Source organism: Acromyrmex echinatior, chromosome 6 (assembly GCF_024713525.1).
Source record: "Acromyrmex echinatior isolate Ae372 chromosome 6, ASM2471352v2, whole genome shotgun sequence".
Lineage (NCBI taxonomy): Eukaryota > Metazoa > Arthropoda > Insecta > Hymenoptera > Formicidae > Acromyrmex > Acromyrmex echinatior.
The window spans coordinates 10,444,066-10,464,740 of NC_141857.1; the positions used below are offsets into that span (position 1 = coordinate 10,444,066).

The 20,675-nt window shown below is 29.9% G+C and overlaps 1 protein-coding gene, 1 long non-coding RNA gene and 1 pseudogene across 4 annotated transcripts; 1 reads left to right on the forward strand and 2 right to left on the reverse strand.

The window, feature by feature from the left end:
* Positions 1 to 1,510: 1,510 nt before the first annotated feature.
* On the forward strand, positions 1,511 to 3,717 carry LOC147909405 (uncharacterized). Its single transcript, XR_015545412.1, has 2 exons — positions 1,511 to 3,519; positions 3,596 to 3,717. It is a non-coding gene; the product is annotated as an uncharacterized LOC147909405 (long non-coding RNA).
* Positions 3,718 to 3,924: 207 nt separating this feature from the next.
* Aatf (Apoptosis antagonizing transcription factor) lies at positions 3,925 to 5,985 on the reverse strand. 2 transcript variants are annotated; one of them, XM_087407105.1, is made up of 3 exons: positions 5,709 to 5,985; positions 5,434 to 5,631; positions 3,925 to 5,337 (listed from the first exon to the last, which is right to left on the reverse strand). In XM_087407105.1, exons 2-3 carry the CDS (start codon positions 5,625 to 5,627, stop codon positions 4,026 to 4,028), a joined length of 1,506 nt encoding a protein of 501 aa, XP_087263231.1. In that variant the 5' UTR covers positions 5,628 to 5,631; positions 5,709 to 5,985; the 3' UTR covers positions 3,925 to 4,025. The 2 variants fall into 2 exon arrangements, with proteins under 2 accessions (XP_087263231.1, XP_011065440.1); XM_011067138.2 differs by having other exon boundaries at positions 5,434 to 5,984.
* Positions 5,986 to 12,872: 6,887 nt separating this feature from the next.
* On the reverse strand, positions 12,873 to 19,690 carry LOC147909406 (uncharacterized; annotated as a pseudogene). Its single transcript, XR_015545471.1, has 3 exons — positions 19,357 to 19,690; positions 13,905 to 17,966; positions 12,873 to 13,640 (listed from the first exon to the last, which is right to left on the reverse strand). The product of XR_015545471.1 is annotated as an uncharacterized LOC147909406 (transcript).
* Between the last annotated feature and the right edge of the window lie 985 nt (positions 19,691 to 20,675).

Below are 20,675 nucleotides of genomic sequence, written 5' to 3' on the forward strand. Positions count from 1 at the left end.
CACTAGATGTATGTTAATGGTCATATATTGTATCTAGTGACAAAGTACCGCGATACTTTTTAGATGACCTAATATTATAGTATTTTGTGTGTGTATCGTGAATACTGCTTAATTTAAAATTCTGAATAGGAAATGCAGTTTTTCAATCCAGTTGAATCTAAAAATAATATCGGCTATTTCTCTGCATTGCGAATACTGCTTAATTTAAAATTCTAAATAGAAAATGCAGTTTTTCAATCCAGTTGAATCTAAAAATAATATCAGCATTTCTGCATGATGAATACTGCTAAATTTAAAATTCTGAATAGGAAATGCAGTTTTTTAATCTAGTTGAATATAAAAAAGTTTTTTTTTTAAAATAGACCATGAATACTATTTAATTCAAAATTGTGAGTAGAAAATCCATTGTTTCATTGAAAAACGCATTATGAATGCTTTTTATTCAGAAATATGAATAAGAAATTTTTCGTTTTAATTCATTTGAGTTAAAAAAAAGTTGTACCGTAAAAATATATCATGAGAATTCTCCTTCATTTAATATTTAAAAGAAACATAAAAAGAACTACGTAAATATGTACAATAAATGTTACTCTCTCTCTCTCTCTCTCTCTCTCTCTCTCTCTCTCATATAAATTCCTTATTTTTAATTAATAAATTAATTGCTTTTATGTATATTATATATTAACACCTCAGCAAACGAGAATAGATTAAAATGAATTGAAATTTTTTTCTATCCGAATGCGTATTTTAAATAGCGAATACTTTTTTTTGGATTTAATTGGTTTCAATTGGATTCAATTGAATGCAATTGGATTGAAAAATTGCATTTTCTATTCAAAATTTTTGATTGAACAGTATTCATAATTGTATTTATGTACACAGAAAAAGCTAATATTATTTTTAGATTGAAAGGCATAGAGATGTGCTCAATGCAATTCCTATAAATGAATAAAAATACATTCAAAATTGAAAAGCATTCATTTTAACATTCGTGAATCAATATTTCTGAAAATCTGAATCCATTTCAATTCATTTCAATCTTGTTTGCTGGGCACACCATAAGGTGTTTTTGTCAAAATCTTGCGAGAGAAAAGGGTATATATTTGTGTTATTTCTCTTTCTTTAATCTTTATACAACTTTCTTTAAAACTTCTTAAACAACTGCTCATGCATATTAACGACTACATCGACTACTCTGTTAGAAATTCCCATGAGTTTTTTTATGGGTACCTATAGAGGAATATAAGATATTGTAGGAGCTTGTGTAGTTACCTATAGGATTTGCATGCATAGGTATACGTAGGAAATTCATAGGAATGCAAATAGGGTAATGGAGGTACCCACAGGAATGTGGACAGATGCCCCATGAGAACTAAAAGAACTATAGGATACCAGTTTGACTTATAGTAACATGTAGACACGTAAGCAAAGAAGAAGTGCCCCATGGAGACTGAAAATGCCTATAGACTACCATAGTATGGGTCATCTAAAAAGTATCCGCGGTACTTTATCACTAGATATATGACCATCAACACACATCTAGTGACAAAAAACCGCGGATACTTTTTAGATGACCCAATATTTGGAATTATTTTTGTGTGCAAATAGAGCGGATTAAATTGAGCCAGAAAGTCCTCTATTATTTTACAATTTTTGCAATTATTATCCAATGAGCAGAATGTCTAAAATCGCGACGCATTAGACAACTTTAAAGTATCTTTAAGAGTTCTTTGAAAAATATCTTTAAAATATGTCATAAAGAACTCTGAAAAATATAATATCTTAAAGTTGTCTTATGTCAATTTTACCCGCTTATTCGGCAATTTTTAGAAACTAACTATTGTGAAAATTACAAAATGATACAGGACTTTTCGACTCAATTTAACTTTACTGCACACGAAAATAGTTCCAAATACGAGACCTGTATATTATTTAGGATTGTGTCAACGTGCATATCACTCTTTTTCCCATGTGATCTTATAGGAGCCTTTTTTCATGGACTGGATTCCATAGACTCCTATGTAAAATCTTGTAGAAAAATTTTATACGTTATCCTATATATATATATGCTGTATAAATCCTACAGGTACCTATTGTAAGAAATTTAGAAGAAATAGCACAGAGCGTCAGGGCTGTGTGGCTCAATGGCAGGACGGAAGTCTATCAACTCGAAGGAGAGACCAGGCCTGGGTTCGAGACGAGGAACACTCTGATATTTTTCTCTGTTGTCATTAATTGTTTACACTATACAAACTCCTACAGAGGCTGTGTTCCAAAATTTACTCTCAGTATTGAAAATCTGTAGTGTACATAACGAAAACTATAGATTTTCAATACTGGCAGTAAATTGTGAAACACAGCCAGAATCTTATAGTCCTTTCTAGAAACTCATGAAAAAACCCATGGGAGTTTACAGCAAGAATAGGAGCCTCCTCCCATGGGGATCATATTAGACCGAATTTATCACGGGTACCCATGATTAGACAAACCCATAGGAAAATTTCTCATAGGAATTTGCAACAGAATAGATATTTGTTACAAAAAATATACGTAAAACTTTAGAAAATGGGTGAATGTGCAATACTGTTCTATAACAATTCTTCATCTAAGGCTTATTTTATATTTATGTTATTGAAATATAACGTTTATGATACCTAAAATAAAGCAGGAATTGACAAAACCTAGCGAGTCAATAAAAACTGGCTACCGTATAGTATAATTCTTATTATAGATCTCTCATCATAAAATCATTGAGCTTTTTCTAAATTTATTCTCTAATGTTTAAGATTTTATAGGAAAAAAATATTAGCATTAACAGATAGAAAAATTTTTAATTTAAAGAAAGGTAATAAATTAAGGTTTAAAAATAACTAAATTAAGTTCAAAATTAATATATTTAAAATTAACTAAGTTAAGTTAAGTTATTAACTTTTTAACTTTTAATGCATTTTAACTAGTTACTACCCAATCTTGATTAAAAGCATGCATACTTATTTATATAGCATTTATATAATAAAACATCACGAATTTATTAATGTATCATCGAAATATTTATGTTAATAATCATAAATTTTTATTAATTGTTGGTAACGTCATTGTTCTTCAATTATCCTCGGATCCCCCAAGCCCCATTGATAGTCACGAAAATTTATCCAGGGCCGAGGGTCTTTAATAGTATCTTGTCGGTGATACAGGTATCAATAGTATTTGACTTTACAGTACCATCATTTATTCAGTCAGCGTTTGTCCTTTGTCGTGTTCATATTATTTATTATAATTTATTATAATTCATATTTATTTAATTTATTATAATTGATTTTATCCTCTAACTACAGATATATTATTTATTTATTTTTTTTATTTATACAATTTTAAAATTTTCATTTTGACATTCATTTTGATTTTCATTAATTTATTTTATTTATTATATTATATTTTATATAGTTATTACACTGACTGATTTTAAGTCTCTTCATTATATACGTCCGTTATGTTCGACCGACTGATAATTGTCGATCGGTAAGTTTTTATCAGAATAAGAATTGATTCTGCTAATTATTTGAAAGAGAAAACTAACTTAAATTTTCATTATCAGTTTAACCAGATTCTTCATATGGTCTTCCAATCGTCAGCTATAATTATTCTGGGAACAGCTTACGAATAAATGTTCTATATTAAGAAGAAATAACATCTGTAAATTAAACAATTTTTTTGAAATTTCTGAAGATGATTCAATCAAACAGCCGAAACATGTCAAGATTTCGAATTTAAAAGAATAGGTTTGATTATCATACTATACTCATGTAATTATTATTTAGATATATAAAATAATTTACGCAACAAGTTGGCTCTTTAATACCCTAATAAACTTCTATTTCATTGCAATTATTTTTCAAATTATTTTTTAAAGGTAAATTATTTCAATTATGTAAGAATCGATAGTAAAATTTATTTAGCAATACATACATGGAGTATAAATTTTTTTATCTTATAGACATAAAATTGTATACTATAATTTGCACAACCTATTTTATCTGTTCCTCCGTCGATTTTATTTTCCCAAACAATGAATTATATAATTCATTTTTTGCATTGTCTGTCCATGTATCATACACTGTAATGGGTGCCATGAAATTAATTAATTTATTATGGACATTATATCGTACTCTCCTACCCTTCGTCGCACGTGTATCAATTTTTCTTTTCATTTTCTTACGCATGTTCTGTAATTGGATCCATTGTTTGCTGAGCTGTACAGGATCTGTCATATCCGATGATCTATACTCTATCAAATCCCTCAATAGTTGATGATAAAAATCGTCATCGTCATAAATTTCTGGATCATATTCTTGAATTCTTCTACCATCATTATCTCCATTTAGTAAACATTTACCAACAACATTATACTCAGAACGCTTCAGTTGAGTTCTGTTTCGTAACTTGCTTATATCGCTCATAGCAAATTCAATTTGTTTCAATGTAGTCTGACTAGAACCTTTATTCAAAGAGCCTATAGCAAATCGTGTTTTATCATTCCATTTTTTAATAACAGAGTCTCTATACTTTCTATATGAATCATGATCTTTTTGTAAAATTTTTTCATAGTCATTATATTTCAAACGTTTTTGAGGCACTAATTCTTCAATCGTTTTTGTATTTTTATCAATGGATAATTGCTTTCCATTTTCTAATTCGTCTTCAGTATCAGAAGATATTTCTTTATCCAATGAATCATTTGTATTTATATTCTTATTCTTATCGATTTTTATCTTTTTAACATCAGTACAAAAATTTTTTGTTTCAGGATATTGTTTTAATAAAAGATCTTTCAGACGTAACATATTCTCCATGATTAATGCCAATTTCATTTTAGTTTCATTAACTTTCTTTACAAAATTCATGTCTGATCCAAGTTCTTTATGAACATCATGCTGTGGCATTTGGTTACTAATTACAAGACATTTCTGTAATTTTATCCGTATTTCCAAGAAATTTTCCCATAATTTCAGTTGATTTCTAACACAGTTTCCTTTCTCTATTTCTGTGTCAACATTTGTTTCAAACATTGTTTTAATATTAGAGTTTATCTGTTTGTAAAATGGATCATTTGTATTGATACCTATATCATAATAATTTTGATCTTTCAAATCAGACATGTTAACAAAGGTATTTGTAGATCCTTCTATCAAATTGGCTTCTCTATACAACTCATCCTCGTTTTGCTCCATTATATCATTAATTTCTTCTTCTTCAGAGCATTTACTTTTTGCATCTTCATTCGTACTATCACCTTCGTCGCTATATATGTCTTTTCTTGAGATCTTTTTACCAGTGTATCTACATTAACCATGTGAATTATATTTTCAAAATTTCATTTAGCTATACTAATTTCTTTACCTATTATATATATAAATATGAAATATATAAACTTACCTCTTATCCACTTTATCTAAAGTATCAACATTTTGTTTGCGAATTTTAGAAATTTGTAATTTGTCGTTCGAGTCATCGTTTTCATTGTAAGGTTCTACTATTTTTGCCTTAGTATCCTCTTCTTCATCTGAACCAAAATCCGGTTTAGACATAATTAAAACATTTAATTCATCCACTAAACTCTTCCTAGCCATTTTTCTGTACTTATTAATGCTTATTAGGCGATTATAAAATATGTTATGATTATAAAATGTGTTTTCATGAATCAATTTAACCTCTTAAAACCGTGTTCCGACTAGTTATGAGAAGTAGAATAAAAATGCGATTGTAACGTGGGTACAGAAACTAACTAAGGCTATGTTCCAAAATTTTCTCTCTGAGGATTTTCTCTCTATATGCTATAGTATATATTATATGTTGCTATACATTGGGTCATCTAAAAAGTATCCGCGGTTTTTTGTCACTAGATGGTGTTGATGGTCAACACATCTAGTGACAAAAAACCGCGGATACTTTTTAGATGACCCAATACAATATTTCGAGTAAAATTTTCCTCGGAGAGGAAGTTTTGGAACGTAACCTAGGTAACTATAAAACAACAAGCCTAGGTAACAAACGCGTGCAAACTGTGCTGCTTGCTTCTTTTTTCCTCTTTTAGGGTGAAATCACACGGTGCGGAAAACGACTGCGGAATAGAGAATGCGTCATAGAAGTAACCAATCAGCGTTCTTCTGCGTTATTCCGAATAGCGCTAATTGGTTGTTTCAATGACTCATTCTCTATTCCGCAGCTCTTTTTCGCACCGTGTGATTTCACCTTTAGGGTGCAATTACATGTAGCGCGGTACGCGGTACAAAAACTAATTAGAGCTACGTTTCAAAACTTCCTCTCCAAGGAAGATTTTTACTCTATATGCTATAGTATACGTGTATTATATACAATATTTCGAATAAAATTTTTCTCAGAGAAGAAGTTTTGAATATCTAAGTAACTATAGGAACCGGGCAAATCATATTGCTTGCTTCTTTTCTCCTCTATTAGACCCTGCGAACAATAGAAAGAATAAGGAATTAGGAATAAAGAATAAACGATTTCAACCTATTAGAAACCGTGTGATTTCTGATAGGTTAGAATCATTTATTCTTTATTTCTTGTGCGCAAGGCCTTATGCCTCCAGCACCTCAGCAAATAAGAATGAATTGAAATGATTCAGATTTTCCGAAATATTGATTCACGAATGTTAAAATGAATGCTTTTCAATTCTGATGCATTTTTATTTATTTATAGGAATTATATGGAGCACATCTCTATGTCTTTCAATCTAAAAATAATATTAGCTTTTTCTGTGCAATTGTGAACTATTCAATTCAAAATTTTGAATAGGAAATGCAGTTTTTTAATCCAATTGCATCCAATTGAATCTAATTGAATCCAATTAAATTCAATTAAATCAAAAAAAGTATTCGCTATTTAAAATACGCATTCGGATAAAAGAAAATTTTAATCCGCATTCGGATAGAAAAAAATGTCATCCATTTTAATCCATTCTCGACTATAGTCAAAGTCTCGCTACAAATGCTTTGAAGCGTTTGATGAACCAATTAGAAGAAAGAATTTTACAAACTGACCAATTAAAAAACGCTTCAAAGCGTTTGCAACATCGTGTTGACCATACCCCTCATTTACTGAGACACCAGCGCGATGTCCGTCGCGCGCGACAATATCCAATAGTGTACAGCTTTACCAATATTCTCATTCTAAAGACTCTATATTGTCATTGGATATAGCGTGTCGCGCGCGATTAATATTGCGCTGGTGTGTCGGAACCATTGGGGTGCAATTACATGTAACGCGATATACGGTACGCGGTATAGAAACTAACTAGAAGGTAACTGTAACATCCGTCGCTAAATCAAATGCAAACTACTTTCATTTAGTTCTAAGCCACGTATCATTTTTGAGCTAGCGCATCTCGACGAACAAAATTTGAGTACCGATTAGTGACACATGCATTGATTAACAAAATATGTATTTTTATGATGTTTTCAGTTTACTCATAATGTTTTTTTTTATATCTATTTAATTTTGGATGCTTAGTTTTATTTACTTTTAGTTTAATAATAGTTAAAATCATTCAACGAAAGGACCATACAATTATAATATTTTAGTGTTTACAAAAGCGTTTAATTCTATTCAAAATTTGTTGTAATAGATAATTACATATATAATTATGATTAATAGATATACATATATAATTTCGAATATTAACATATTTTTAGAATAAACACACACACACACACACACACACACACACACACACACACACCATATTGATCTATATTATTATAATTGATTTATTGAGCAAAACAGTCACGATTGTCACTAATTGGGACATTTATCTTATGCATAAAAGAATTCATTTCTATATTTTTGAGAGATTGCAATATTATTATTGCAATCGAAATATATTCGCTCATTGATTTTTTTATGAATTCGTAAACTAATCGCAAGCACTCCCTGACGAAAATACGGAAAATACTATGAAACGTTGATAACAGTTTGATGACGATTTTTTAAGAGTTTATACGTTTTCAAACTTTATAAGAACGCTTATAGAACATTGTTTTAAACACTTCCAGACGCTTATAAAATACAATATATATCGTTTCATGAAAGTTCTATAATGCTAAAATAATGCTTTTCAAAGGATGCTCAGTAAACGCTGATGCGCCTTTGGGCAGAGAATTCATTGTCAAACTGTTCAAACATTTAGCAAACGCTTTTCTCAATACCGTGAGACAAGCATTTTTCTTCCGTTCAATAAACGCTGTTCCAATGTGGTGAATTATTGAATCTTAGTAAACGTTTTGTAAGGCTTTTACGCAAATGGATTAAAGACGCCCAAAAAAACGTTTTCCTCAACTCCATAACACAAGCATTTTTCCTCCATTTAGCATTCTTCTATATATCCAATTTTCAAGCAGTGAACAACATCGCTACTAGAGGAACACAATGAAATTCAATTTCTCGCATTTAAAAAAAACCACATCAAATAGGATGGAAAGGCGTGGTATGATGAAACTTCTCAATGAAAAATTTTATACCTTTGATAAAATGTTTGATAAAATGTTTGCGTTCAGCAGGCTCAACACTTGAACTGAACGTTCATGTAAACGTCAAACAAGTGTAAGCTATTTCCTATACCGAAATATAGAGAATAATTGCTTTTAATATGGCGAGGCCTATTACACTATTATTTCCGAATTTACAAAAAGGGTAGGAAATAAACCCTGATGTCTCGATGGATAGGCGATTAATGAATTTCTGCGATAATTCGTGTGTTTAGAATGACAATGAGCACTTTATTATAACGGCTTTTATACAACACTCGCGTATACAACCGTATATCATATTTCTCGCTTTCGGACTCCACGAGTCAGTATTATTATAATTAACGGAATTAAAAACATATGAAAAGAAAAGCATAAAAAACCACAACACAAGTTATAGTTTGTGATATTTAATTATCATTACATTAATAAAAACATTAGATGTTTCGGCTACAATTTGGCCATCCTCAGTAAATTCACAATATTCTTAAAACGCAGAGTTACAAATAGCTGACATTAAATTCAACCGTCGTATGATATAATTATATATAAACGTGTTCTTTCATAAGTGAAAGTGCCTCGTACAATAATGTTGCATCGCCAATAGTCACATCACGAAAAGTGTAGAACGAGAATTTCCAGATTCTAATTTAATAAATTTACATATCATTAATATCTTCTAATCGAAATGTGTGAGAATAGAATCGTTACTTGTTTTACAGTAAAAAAATAATGATGAATCTCAAGTACATCCTTTGCACAGATGGAAAATTGTCGTGACATTGTGTGTTGTTATTTGTCATATCATATATGTTACCACTATTTATATGTATAAGTCAAAAGTTTAGAAAGTTCTAGAATTATTTACGTGTAAGAGAGATCTTTCTTAAGAAGAGGCAGATAAACATCAGGCAAACCTTCAGTGTCACTTTGCTTATCGATACCACTTATTTGGCCTTTAATGTATATCATTTCAGAAATTCTTCTTTTCATTAATGATTGTTCTGTGTCTAAAATTCTTATATTATCCCAATCCAATTCATGCATTTCATTCAACTGGTGACGTGAAACCTGACATCTCGGAAGTGTATTTTCTTATGTCAGCCTTATATTCTTTAATACGAGTTTTTAATTTCCTTTTTGTTTGCCAACATAAGAAGATTCACAATTTAAACAATTTATTTTGTAGATTACTCCACGATGGTCATCCTTAAGCAAAGGATCTTTTCCAGTTTTTATAAATAAATTCATTTTATTCATGGGTTTATAAGCGATATTAAAGCCATGAATATGTGAAAGTTTTTTAAATTTTTCAGATACTTTGCTTAAATATGGTATCGTGAAAAACTTTCTCTTTGAATTAGAATTAAAGTCACTTTCGTTATTATTGTCTAGCATAGTATTTTAATTCTAATTCAAAGAGAAAGTTTTTTTGAAGGCTATACTTTGAAAGTTTTTTTGAAGACTACACATTAAATATTATTAATAAATACTATTAATAATAATAATAAGAAGACTTTGCATTTGCGTTACAAATGATCACTCAAGTCTGTTAAAATTTTGTGTTAAATTTTTAATATATTCCAGTGTTAATTTAGTTTATTGTTATGTAACATACTGTAATTATTTTAATATTTTGTGTTAAATTGATTTTCAACAAATATATAAAATATAAAAATATTAGCATTATTACGTACTGTGTTTTATCGTAGGATGTCGCTTTTCTTCTGTATTAGATGAAGATTTATTCGCATTATATTTTATCCTTCCGAAATAATTCTCTTGAATATCATCTATAAAATAGATATAAAATATGTGTGTACATACATTTTATAATAAATCTATAAATGATATAAATTGATTGATGATAATTTTATTAGTATCAAATAATTTCTTTACCTCTAAAATTTTCTTTGTTTTGCGAAACATGATAACTATCGTCAAACTCACAAGTATCAGAAATATTTGAACATTTAAAAGACTATCCTGTTCGAGTTGTATATCTAAAAAAAAGAAGATAAAATTATACAACTTTATCATTAATTATTTTCTAAGATATTCTTTCTAAAAATCTATACAATGTACCCTAATAAAAAAATTTCATTGATATTATTTCACGTTACTGCAAAATTGCTGAAATGTTCCAAAACGTGGATTAATTTCAGCTAAATTTTTCCATCAAGGTAATCACATATAAATACAATTGTATGTAAAATGATTATAATACATACATCTTATATATATGTGCGTATATATACAAGGTGAATCAGAGTCGTTGAACCAGCTTTTTACCCTATGAGAAAATTGTCGACTTCATACCTACCTAGATAACCAAGCATGCGATATAATTGAATTATAACGTGTGCAGTCGATAATTTTTTCATAGGGTAAAAAGTTGGTTCAACGACTCTGATTCACCCTGTATATATGTATATGTGTACCATTATGTATATAATGCATGAATAAATTATACTTAATCATACAGAAAAAATTTACCAAATTTTAACTTCATATGTATATATATATATCATATTTGTAATTATATGGAGGATTCAGAATATTTTCCTCAATTTTCTGCAAATACAAATACATACAGTACATTTTAAAATATTAAATTAAAAATAATAAGCTATATACAAGATATATATATATATATATATATATATATATATATATATACACAGGGTGGCATGAATATACGGCTCCACTCGTCCTGAGCAGATAGAATGGACTAAACTGAGTAGAAAAGTCCTCTACTATTTTGTAATGCTCGCAATAATTAACGAGATATTAACGTTTAAAGATAGTCATCCGCGTGACTTACTATTGTCAAAGGTACGGCCCACCGAGCGCACGGTGCGCGGGCCGCGAGGAGCGGGAATGGCCTAGCAGGCGCGCCGTGCCCTTTGAGCTTAGATGCTCGCGACGGTAAGCCCCGCTCCTCGCGGCCCGCGCGCTCGGTAGGCCATCCTTTCGGCAATAATTGGTCGGAAGGACGTGCATATTCGGCTATCTTTAAATGTTAATATCCGTTAATTATTGCGAGCATTACAAAATGGTAGAGGACTTTTCTACTCAGTTTAGTCCATTCTACCTGCTCGGGACGAGTGGGGCCGTATATTTATGACATCCTGTATATATATATATATATTGCAAAGCATATAATATTTTTGCTTTAATTTTTAAATATTTACTTAGTTTTGGTTTCGATTCATCATCAGAAGTTAGAGTTTCCCAAGAATTTTTCGATCTCTCAGAATCATTTGCTATAAAAAATGAAGGCAGATATAATTAAAAATTTAACATAGAAAAATAATAAAAAACTTAGAAGTATAATAACTTAATTTTATAGATTTTTAATGCATACCAGAAGATCAGTCTTTGTTATCGTCAAAAATTTTAGGTTTCTTTTGTCTTTTTAAAGGCAAATCTTTTTTATTTTGAAGAGTTACAATTTTTCCTTTATCTGATGACACAAATTCTGCATCTTTCTTTGCTTCTTTAGTATCTTTACAGGAATCTCCAGAAATAATAAAAAACATCAATAAAAAATAATTAATTCTCCATTGGACGCAACAAAACATGAACGAGTGCATGTATTTCAGAGATACTCTGTTTATTATTTATTTAATAATACATACATATATACACAATAAGATTTTATATTTTTTTATTTAAAACTAGAAACTTTAGAACATAGTCACGAAATGACAAACTTGATCGATCTATCATTTTTTTCAAATCCTGACGAGTTAGAATGAATTAGGTCCAGTTTCACAACTCATGGTTAACTCTTAACCAAGGTTCAACTTATTTCTCATTTTTTTCCAATTCTAGAATTGAAAAGAGATAATGAATAAGTTGAATCTCGGTTAAGAGTTAACCATCAATTGTGAAACTGGGCCTTAGTATGTAAAGTAGAAGTTAAACGTTATAATTTTCTTTGATGTTTATTGTTACATTCAGTTTTCAGTTTACAATCAAAACAAAACGTAATGTATTATAAATGTTTTATTTTATATGTTATTTATTATTTATAGAAATGTAAAAATAATGAATTATAACATTCATTCAAATCAATGTATATTTGAAATATCACGCTCGTCAAAATTTATTTAATCTATTATTATTCTTACACCTAATGGTCCTATGATATATCTATACGGAATGTTCTTCCATAAAGCTTCTGGAGATAAGATTTTCTTCAATGCTTTTGACACCGTATGATGGCCAAAAACACAGTTTCTTATCAGGATCAGGATTTTATTTCTATATAAAAATAGAAATAAAAAATTACAATAATTAAATAAAATTATTAAGTAAAATTATGAACTATAATTTTGTGTGTTTCGTCAATGTATACCTTGTAATTTGAATGAAGAATGGAAAGACACAAAATTTGTCTCCTTGATACGGAAGTAATACAACTTTTTTTTGGATTTCGTTCACAAAAATACATTTCAATTCAGTTAAATTATTAGAGATCACAAAAACATTCATATCTTGAGAATTGCATGGATAAAATTCGAGAGAAGAATACTTTTTAAATTCTTGACCAATTATACAAGGATTTCCATTTTTCAATTCAATATAATATATCATGAAGATTTTATTATTTTTTAAATAACAAAAATGATCTGCCTGTGAAAAACAAGATAACTTGAATTCACGGAATTTCAATGTCTCATAAGAAGAAGAACATTCAAATGGAATATTTTTATTGTTTTTTAAAATTAATATTGGATATTGTATCTTTACTTTACTCTGTATCTTTACTGTTTATTTACTTGCTGTATTCTTTTCAATTATTCGACGATGTATTTGTGGCAAAGGCTTTTCTTACTTTCTTAACAATTTTTTTAAACTATGCAAATAGTTCTCAAAAGGAAAAGCACTATCCAATGGCCCAAATTGTTTAGCATCATAACTCAAGTGTATTAAATTATGTATTGTGTAAATCATATTATTCTTACCATATAAAATTTCATAACTTTGAACAAAATAAATAATTTTGAATAAAATAAAGTAAAAGTTCTTTTTATTCATTATTCTATAAATAATCTTGGGGATTACATAACATTCGAATTGCGCAATGAAATGCAATGAAATATTTTAAATGATTATAAGGAAAATATTTATACAACAAGACCAAGATATAATACAAAAATTCGAAATTCTGTGGCTTTCTATCTATCTATCTCTTCAACACTACTTGGTACTCTGACAAATTCAGCACAAACATATTTTTTTAAAGCAAGTATATTATTTAAATTTTTTATTTATTAGCCGGATAATCGACATTGAATTCGAATGGATCCTCTTAAATAAATTCAACATTTTTTTCATTTAACCGAGACATACCAAATGCATGTAATCGAGCGGAAAAGTAATAATAACTATTGGTAATTGAATACTTTCAAAAATTGCTACTCCAGTATGATGTTCAGGATTTTGTCGAAGATTAAACGAGTCATCAGTACGTAAATGACAATTTTGTTTAAGAAAAAGCATTCGATTTTCTTAATCTTCTTTTACGGCACATTTTTGCATCTAAAATAACTGTTATGATCTTTTTACAAATGATCGTGCAGGACTATCACATATGATTGCTTTAATTTTAACATAATAAATATTATTTTCATACGTAAAACCGATTGTAGATAATTGCTTGAACTCTGTGACAAAGTATTGTAAAAAATCATGAGTTATTGGCTTATTCTCAATGGGAAAAAAAACGTTTTCTTAAACGTTTTTTTAAACATTTTTTTAAAAACTTTAAAAAAATGTTTAAATAACGGGATTTGTCCCTATTTTTTCATTAAAAAAATATTTATTTAAACGTTAAAAAAACATTTATTTAATGTTAAAAAAAACATTTTTTTAAAGAAAATGTTTGTTTAATGTTAAAAAAACGTTTTTTAAATGTTAAAATTATTTGAACAAAATTAGAAAAAATGTTGTACAACGCAGAATATCTTTTGTAATTTTTTATTTTTTATCGATAGTACATTTTATTTTAGACAACAAATTTTATTAATTAATAGTAATTTTTAATTATATTTTTTATTATCTTTTTTATTTACCGGGTTTTGAACTTGGGATCTCAGAGTTATGAGTCTCATATCTTATCCGTTACGCCACTTATAATTGTCGATGGACACACTTATTATTTTGTCCATAAATGATACATTAACGCAATTATATTGGGTTAACTTCTCTTCCGTGTTTATTTTTTTATTCCGGCTTGGTTTTTATTTATTTGAAAATAATATAATTTTTTTAACTTTTATATTAAACATCAAATAAACGTAATATAAATGTTTTTTAACATATTTTAAATAAATAAATAATGTAAAACAAACATTTAATAAACGTAAAGCCTATTTTATAATGTGCTTTTTGTTTCTTATTACTTTTTATTATTTCTTACATCTTGTCTTTGTTTCTTATCCGGTTTTTTATGTCGCCGAGATAAAAATTAACGAACTTTGAAAGAAACAAGAAATACGTAGTAAGAAATATAATTGTCGATAAAACGGTTGCAAAGGAGAAAAAAACAAAAGGTAAAAAGCAAGAAACAGGAAACAAAGAGCGCATTATAGAACAAGCTTCAAATAAACATTTTAAAAAGTGTTCCTTCGAATTATTATCAAACGATTTGATTATTTCAAACGAAAACTTAATATAAAATGAACATTTAATAAACGTCAAATATATATTTAAGAATATTCCATTGAATCATTATTTCAAATGAAAAATTAATGTGAAATGAACATTTAATAAACGTTAAATAAACGTTAAAAAAATCTTATTTTGAAAACGAATCATAAAATGTAAAATTTATTATGAATAAACGTTTAAAAAATATTTAATAAACATTAAATAAATGTTATTCTGAAAACGAATCGTGAAATGTAAAATTAATGAAAAATAAATCTTTAAAAAACATTTCCTCTTCATTGGGATATAATGGTTCAACTTGAAATAAATGTTTAAAACATTTATGTCTCTTCAAGCCATTATCTTAAATAAACAATTGATGTAAAAAATACATTTAATAAACATTAAATAAGCATTTAAAAAATATTTCTTCAAAATACCGTTTCAAATGAGTAATTAATATAAAACGAACATTTAATTAACGTTAAATAAACATTTAAAAATATTATTACCAAACGTTATTTTAAACAAAAAATTAGCGTAAAATTAACATTTAATAAAATTTTTTTACATCAATGGGAAAGAGACATTCTAGATAATACATAATTTTTTAAAAATTATATTAATCCTTTGCCCTACGATTTAAGTTACGATGGCGCCAATTAACAGCCTGGAACATGTTGTTTACGGCTCTCATCAATGATACTTATGTTTGGCCCGATTTCTTTACCACGAGTCTCACACGATATTATAAGTGAAAGAGTTAATCATATACCTTTCTTATTAATATATAATAGCAAAAATGATTTCAAAACGTGATAGTTAACGAGATATAGTTTACGATTTTCCGTGTATTTTATGTACCACGTTCATAGAGGCGGTTTGCAAAAAGTCAGCGTGGTCTCGGGCGTTAGGTGCGAGATCAGAATGTTGAGGATCTTAGGTTCAATCCTGCTTTTTCCTTTTTTTCATAATTTTTTTTTAACAAATAATATTATTAATGAACATATTACTCTAAATATATTTTTATAAAATTATAGAAATTATATGTGTACTTCAGTGTGCTCAGAACTAGTTACACATTTCGAGCCAATTTCTGAAGTGTTGCCTATTTTTCCTTTACAACCGCTCAATAGTCGACGGCTGAACCGCTGGATCGCGCGCGGACGTGTATCTCAGGAGCGTCACAGTATAAGAAACATGTTGCTATCATACCTTCCAACATGAAAATTATCATAAAAATATTTTCCTTCCTACATAATTGTTATTTTCTTAATAATAGTGATTGAACATCATTAATAATTTTACTGAATATTATGTACTTTTAAAATATTACTTTATTATTTTTATGATACATTCGGTTTTCTTTCAAAGAGCTACTGACTACGCTTATGTGCCACAAAATGTAATATCTTTTAATATAGAATACTGATAATATCAATTTAAGACTAATAAGAGTCGATACAGAAGAACGAGATGCGTAATTTTAAACTGGAATGACTTAACTCCAATAACTCCAATAACTGATGTCTTCTTTATTCAACATGTGAATAAAGAAGGCATGTTGAATAAAGAAGACATCACAGAAGACTAAGAAAAGTAAAGGATTGATAATTTACTGGAAGGTACGGTCGCAGCATATTTCTTAGTGCAACGCTCCTGAGATACATCCGCGCGTGATCCGATGCGGCTCAGCCGTCGAGCATTGAGCGGTGGGGGGAAAAAAGGCTTCAAAAGTCGACTCAAAATTTAACATGTACTCCAATAACTATAGGAAGAATACCGAATCACTTCAATAGATAAATAAAAAATTATTTGTATATTGCACATAAAGGCATATATAAGGCTTTTTGATTTGTTAATTATAAAATTATATTGACATCATCCTTATATAATATTAATCATCGCACTTTTGCGATTTGATTGATTAACAGAATTTTCATTCGGATTTTTTCTAAAGGTAAACAGATCTCACATATATCTTTACATATAAAAATACTGATTTTCTATCTATTCGACGCATACTACGTCAATTATTTTTTGCTACAATTGTCGGTTTAAAACTTTTAGAAATATACATATAATTTCAATAATTAAATAAAAATATATTTAATCTGTAATATATATGTTTATTAACAATGTCACTTATTTAAAAAAAAAAAAAAATTGTGAAAAAAGAAAAAAGGAATTGATCATGAGATCTCTAACATTCAGATCTCGCATCTTACGCGTGAGACCACGCCGAGGTCTTACAAATCATTTCTATGAATGTGATATATAACACTCATGGAAAATTATGGAAAATATCAATATCTCGTAAATTATCGTGTTTTGAAATTATTTTTGCTATTATACATAAATTGGAGGGATACAGGATTAGCATAATTTATTAAAATTTATCTATAATGTTCCTTCTCCTCTTAATTATACACATTGAGCCGAAATTTCCCAGAAAGCATTTTCGGTCGCTAGAAACAATATAGAGAGACCATGTATAGAGAGAGAGAGGGGGGGGAGAGAGAGAGAGAGAAAGAGAGAGAGACAGAGAGAGACTCTGAAGGATAGACTCGCTGTTTCGTTCGACGAGCTCAACTCGGCGTGCGGAGTCTCACCGATTACAAACGGAGTTTCTATCCTTTTTTGTTTTTGCTCTGTCTCACTCTGTCGTACTTCTGTTCCAATAATTCGTTCTGCAATTCAAGAATGTGATTTCTATCAATTCTGACATCATCGCCGATGCAGCAAGGACGCATGATTCCTTTTCTAAACAACACAAATCCTGATATATATTTCTATATATACAAAAATATATTATTATTATAGCGTTTCCAACTGATAATATATTGCTGGTTTATACAATGATTCAATCCATTTCTGTAATTAAATAGCGGTACTTCGCTTGTGCGCGATAAGAGGAATGGCGCTTCTTACTAAGTCGACATTTCGACATCCGAGTCGAATTAAAAATGTGCTATATACAATAATTTCAGACCTTGCATAAGTAGCTGGCGATTTACAGAAAACCTCAAAGAACAATACTATGCTTGCAGAAACGAGTTACGAGCTTTAGTATAAGAGCAAAAAGTATTCGAAAATTTCATTTATATGCTACGTCTGCTATGAGATTGCCGCTTCCGTTCCGACATCCGAGCAGAAAGGAAGCTCAACCGAAACACACATTGCGTTCCGAACCTTGATATATGCATGTGTAAATAATTTAGTAAAGTTTAGACATGTGTTATATATATGCACACACACACACGCGCGCGCGAGCGCGCACGCATACATACGCATACGCGTGTGTACGTATGCTATTACACACACACACACACACACACACACACACACACACACACACACACACACACACACACACACACACACACACACACACATACATACATATATATATGTGTTATTTTATATATATACATCAATTTACTAAATAAAATGTATGTAAAAGACAGTGTAATTAAAATAATTATCTTCATTTGTATTCATATGTAAATAATATAGTATGTTTCTTGTTTAGGAAGAAATTATTTCACCAAATTGAAATAACTAATATCGTATTTATTTTATTATTATTTTTCCTCTCAAAAGAAAAAACTTTGACCAGGCACGTTTATTGATATGGGCCTGAGTAGGTCGATAATTCAGATCATTTCTATGGTTCAGAGACGCATTTTTCATGACAGCGCCGCTGTCGGAATATCACGGAATTAAATACTGCTTAGTTTCATGGCTTCACGTCAATTTCACTCGTAATATACAAACGAAATTTTCGGATACTTTTTCTCTTATACTAAAACTCCTACCGCGTTTCTAAAAGCATAGGATTCTTCGTTTAGGTTTTCCGCAATTCGCCAGCTACTTTTTATGAACGAGCAAGATCTGAAACTCTTATATGCAGCACATATTGTGATGTGTTGACTACAGAAGCCGATAACAAAACTGTAAGTTTTTAATTTTCTTTCGTTTTTCATATTCAAATGTAGCTGGCGAATTGCGTTGTTGTTGATACTTTAATTGTGGAGAAGGATTTTTCAATCCATAAACACAACAAGAGATAAGAGTTTTAATATTTAATGAGAAAACAGCATAAATGACACTCCAGCATCCTCTTAATAGGCATGAAAAAAAAGGGAATTACCTTGGATTAATATATTTTTTCGAAAGTTGAGGTGAGTCGTGGATCAAGTAGAATTGAGCAGAATTGAACAGAACTGAGCAGGATCAAACAGAATCGAGACTCTCCTAGGTCTACCTCTTTTGCCTTCCTGGCCGTTTCCACGCGTACATTTAAGACCATGATATATATAAAAACGTAAGGCCGTAAGACGTAATCAGTAAAGAAATCGTAAGATTAGATTCGCTACTTACAGTCTCTACCGTTTGAGCAATTCGTTTACTGATTACATCTTACGTCCTTACGTTTCTGTATCTGCCATGGGCTTTATTCTTGTGGTTGCGAGCGTTGGTTGCGGCGCTGCGAGCGTTCATCGCGGCGCTGAAGTTGGTCCTTCTTTCCGGCTATTCCTCCTTTCGCTCACTCTGGTGTCATGGCATACTGCGTGTAAGCCTCTGCGATAGTTAGTAAGTCAATTCGGAAATTAAGGTTCCGAATCACTTTGTGTTCACTGCGAGATCGAAACCGATCATCGCTCATGTCTTGCGATAATTGTAAGCGTCGTCGGATAAACATTCATAGTGTATATTTTCTTAATTTCCCGTATTCTAACCTAGCAACGCAATACCGGTATCCGAGCCGTCTTACGCACGCAATCACGTCTCTATTTTCGTAATCTATATTTGTTAAATAATTAGACAAGTTTGTATTTAACCGCCTTATAACATAAGAATCAGAATCAGCGAGTAGCATTCATTCGCAACCTAACGATTTCCCGCTAATTGTCCTTCGCCGTTAATTGGTCATCGCCAGCGCCCAGACACGCTCGGCGCCATATTGGGCACAGTAGCCGCACCAATAGCCACATTCTCACGCCACGACACGTCATCTCACGCCGCACGGAAAAGACTGGAAGGCGCTGGAAGATATGATGATACTAAATAAATTATTAGCTCGTATAAATATAAAATTTTAAAATATAAATATAAAATTTTTGATTTAATATATTAAAATTTAATATAATATTCTGTGTCCAAATAAGTTTCCGCCGTTTGACAAAAGACGGTGCCACTAACAAGCTATGGTTAAAATTGTCTCATGTAAAACATTTTATCGTAAGGTTGGACATCTGTCAACAACATAATCTTGAAATGCTAGCGAATTTGTATCAGCATCATATATTTTTTTTGAGCGAAAATGCCGAGTTTTGTGCTGAATAAGCGTCATTAGCGGGAATTTTCGATTTACTTCTATAATTTGAAGAAATTTGCAGCTGAGGCTCATCGATTGCTTGTAGAAGCATATGGTAAGGCTGCCTTAAGTGAGAGAAGTTGTTGTGAATG

Coding starts and splice junctions, on each gene's coding strand:
- Aatf (XM_087407105.1), bottom strand. CDS start 5,627: ATGGCTAGGAAGAGTTTAGTGGATGAATTAAATGTTTTAATTATGTCT. Junction 5,338..5,433: donor TTAGATAAAGTGGATAAGAG/GTAAGTTTATAT, acceptor TGGTTAATGTAG/ATACACTGGTAAAAAGATCT.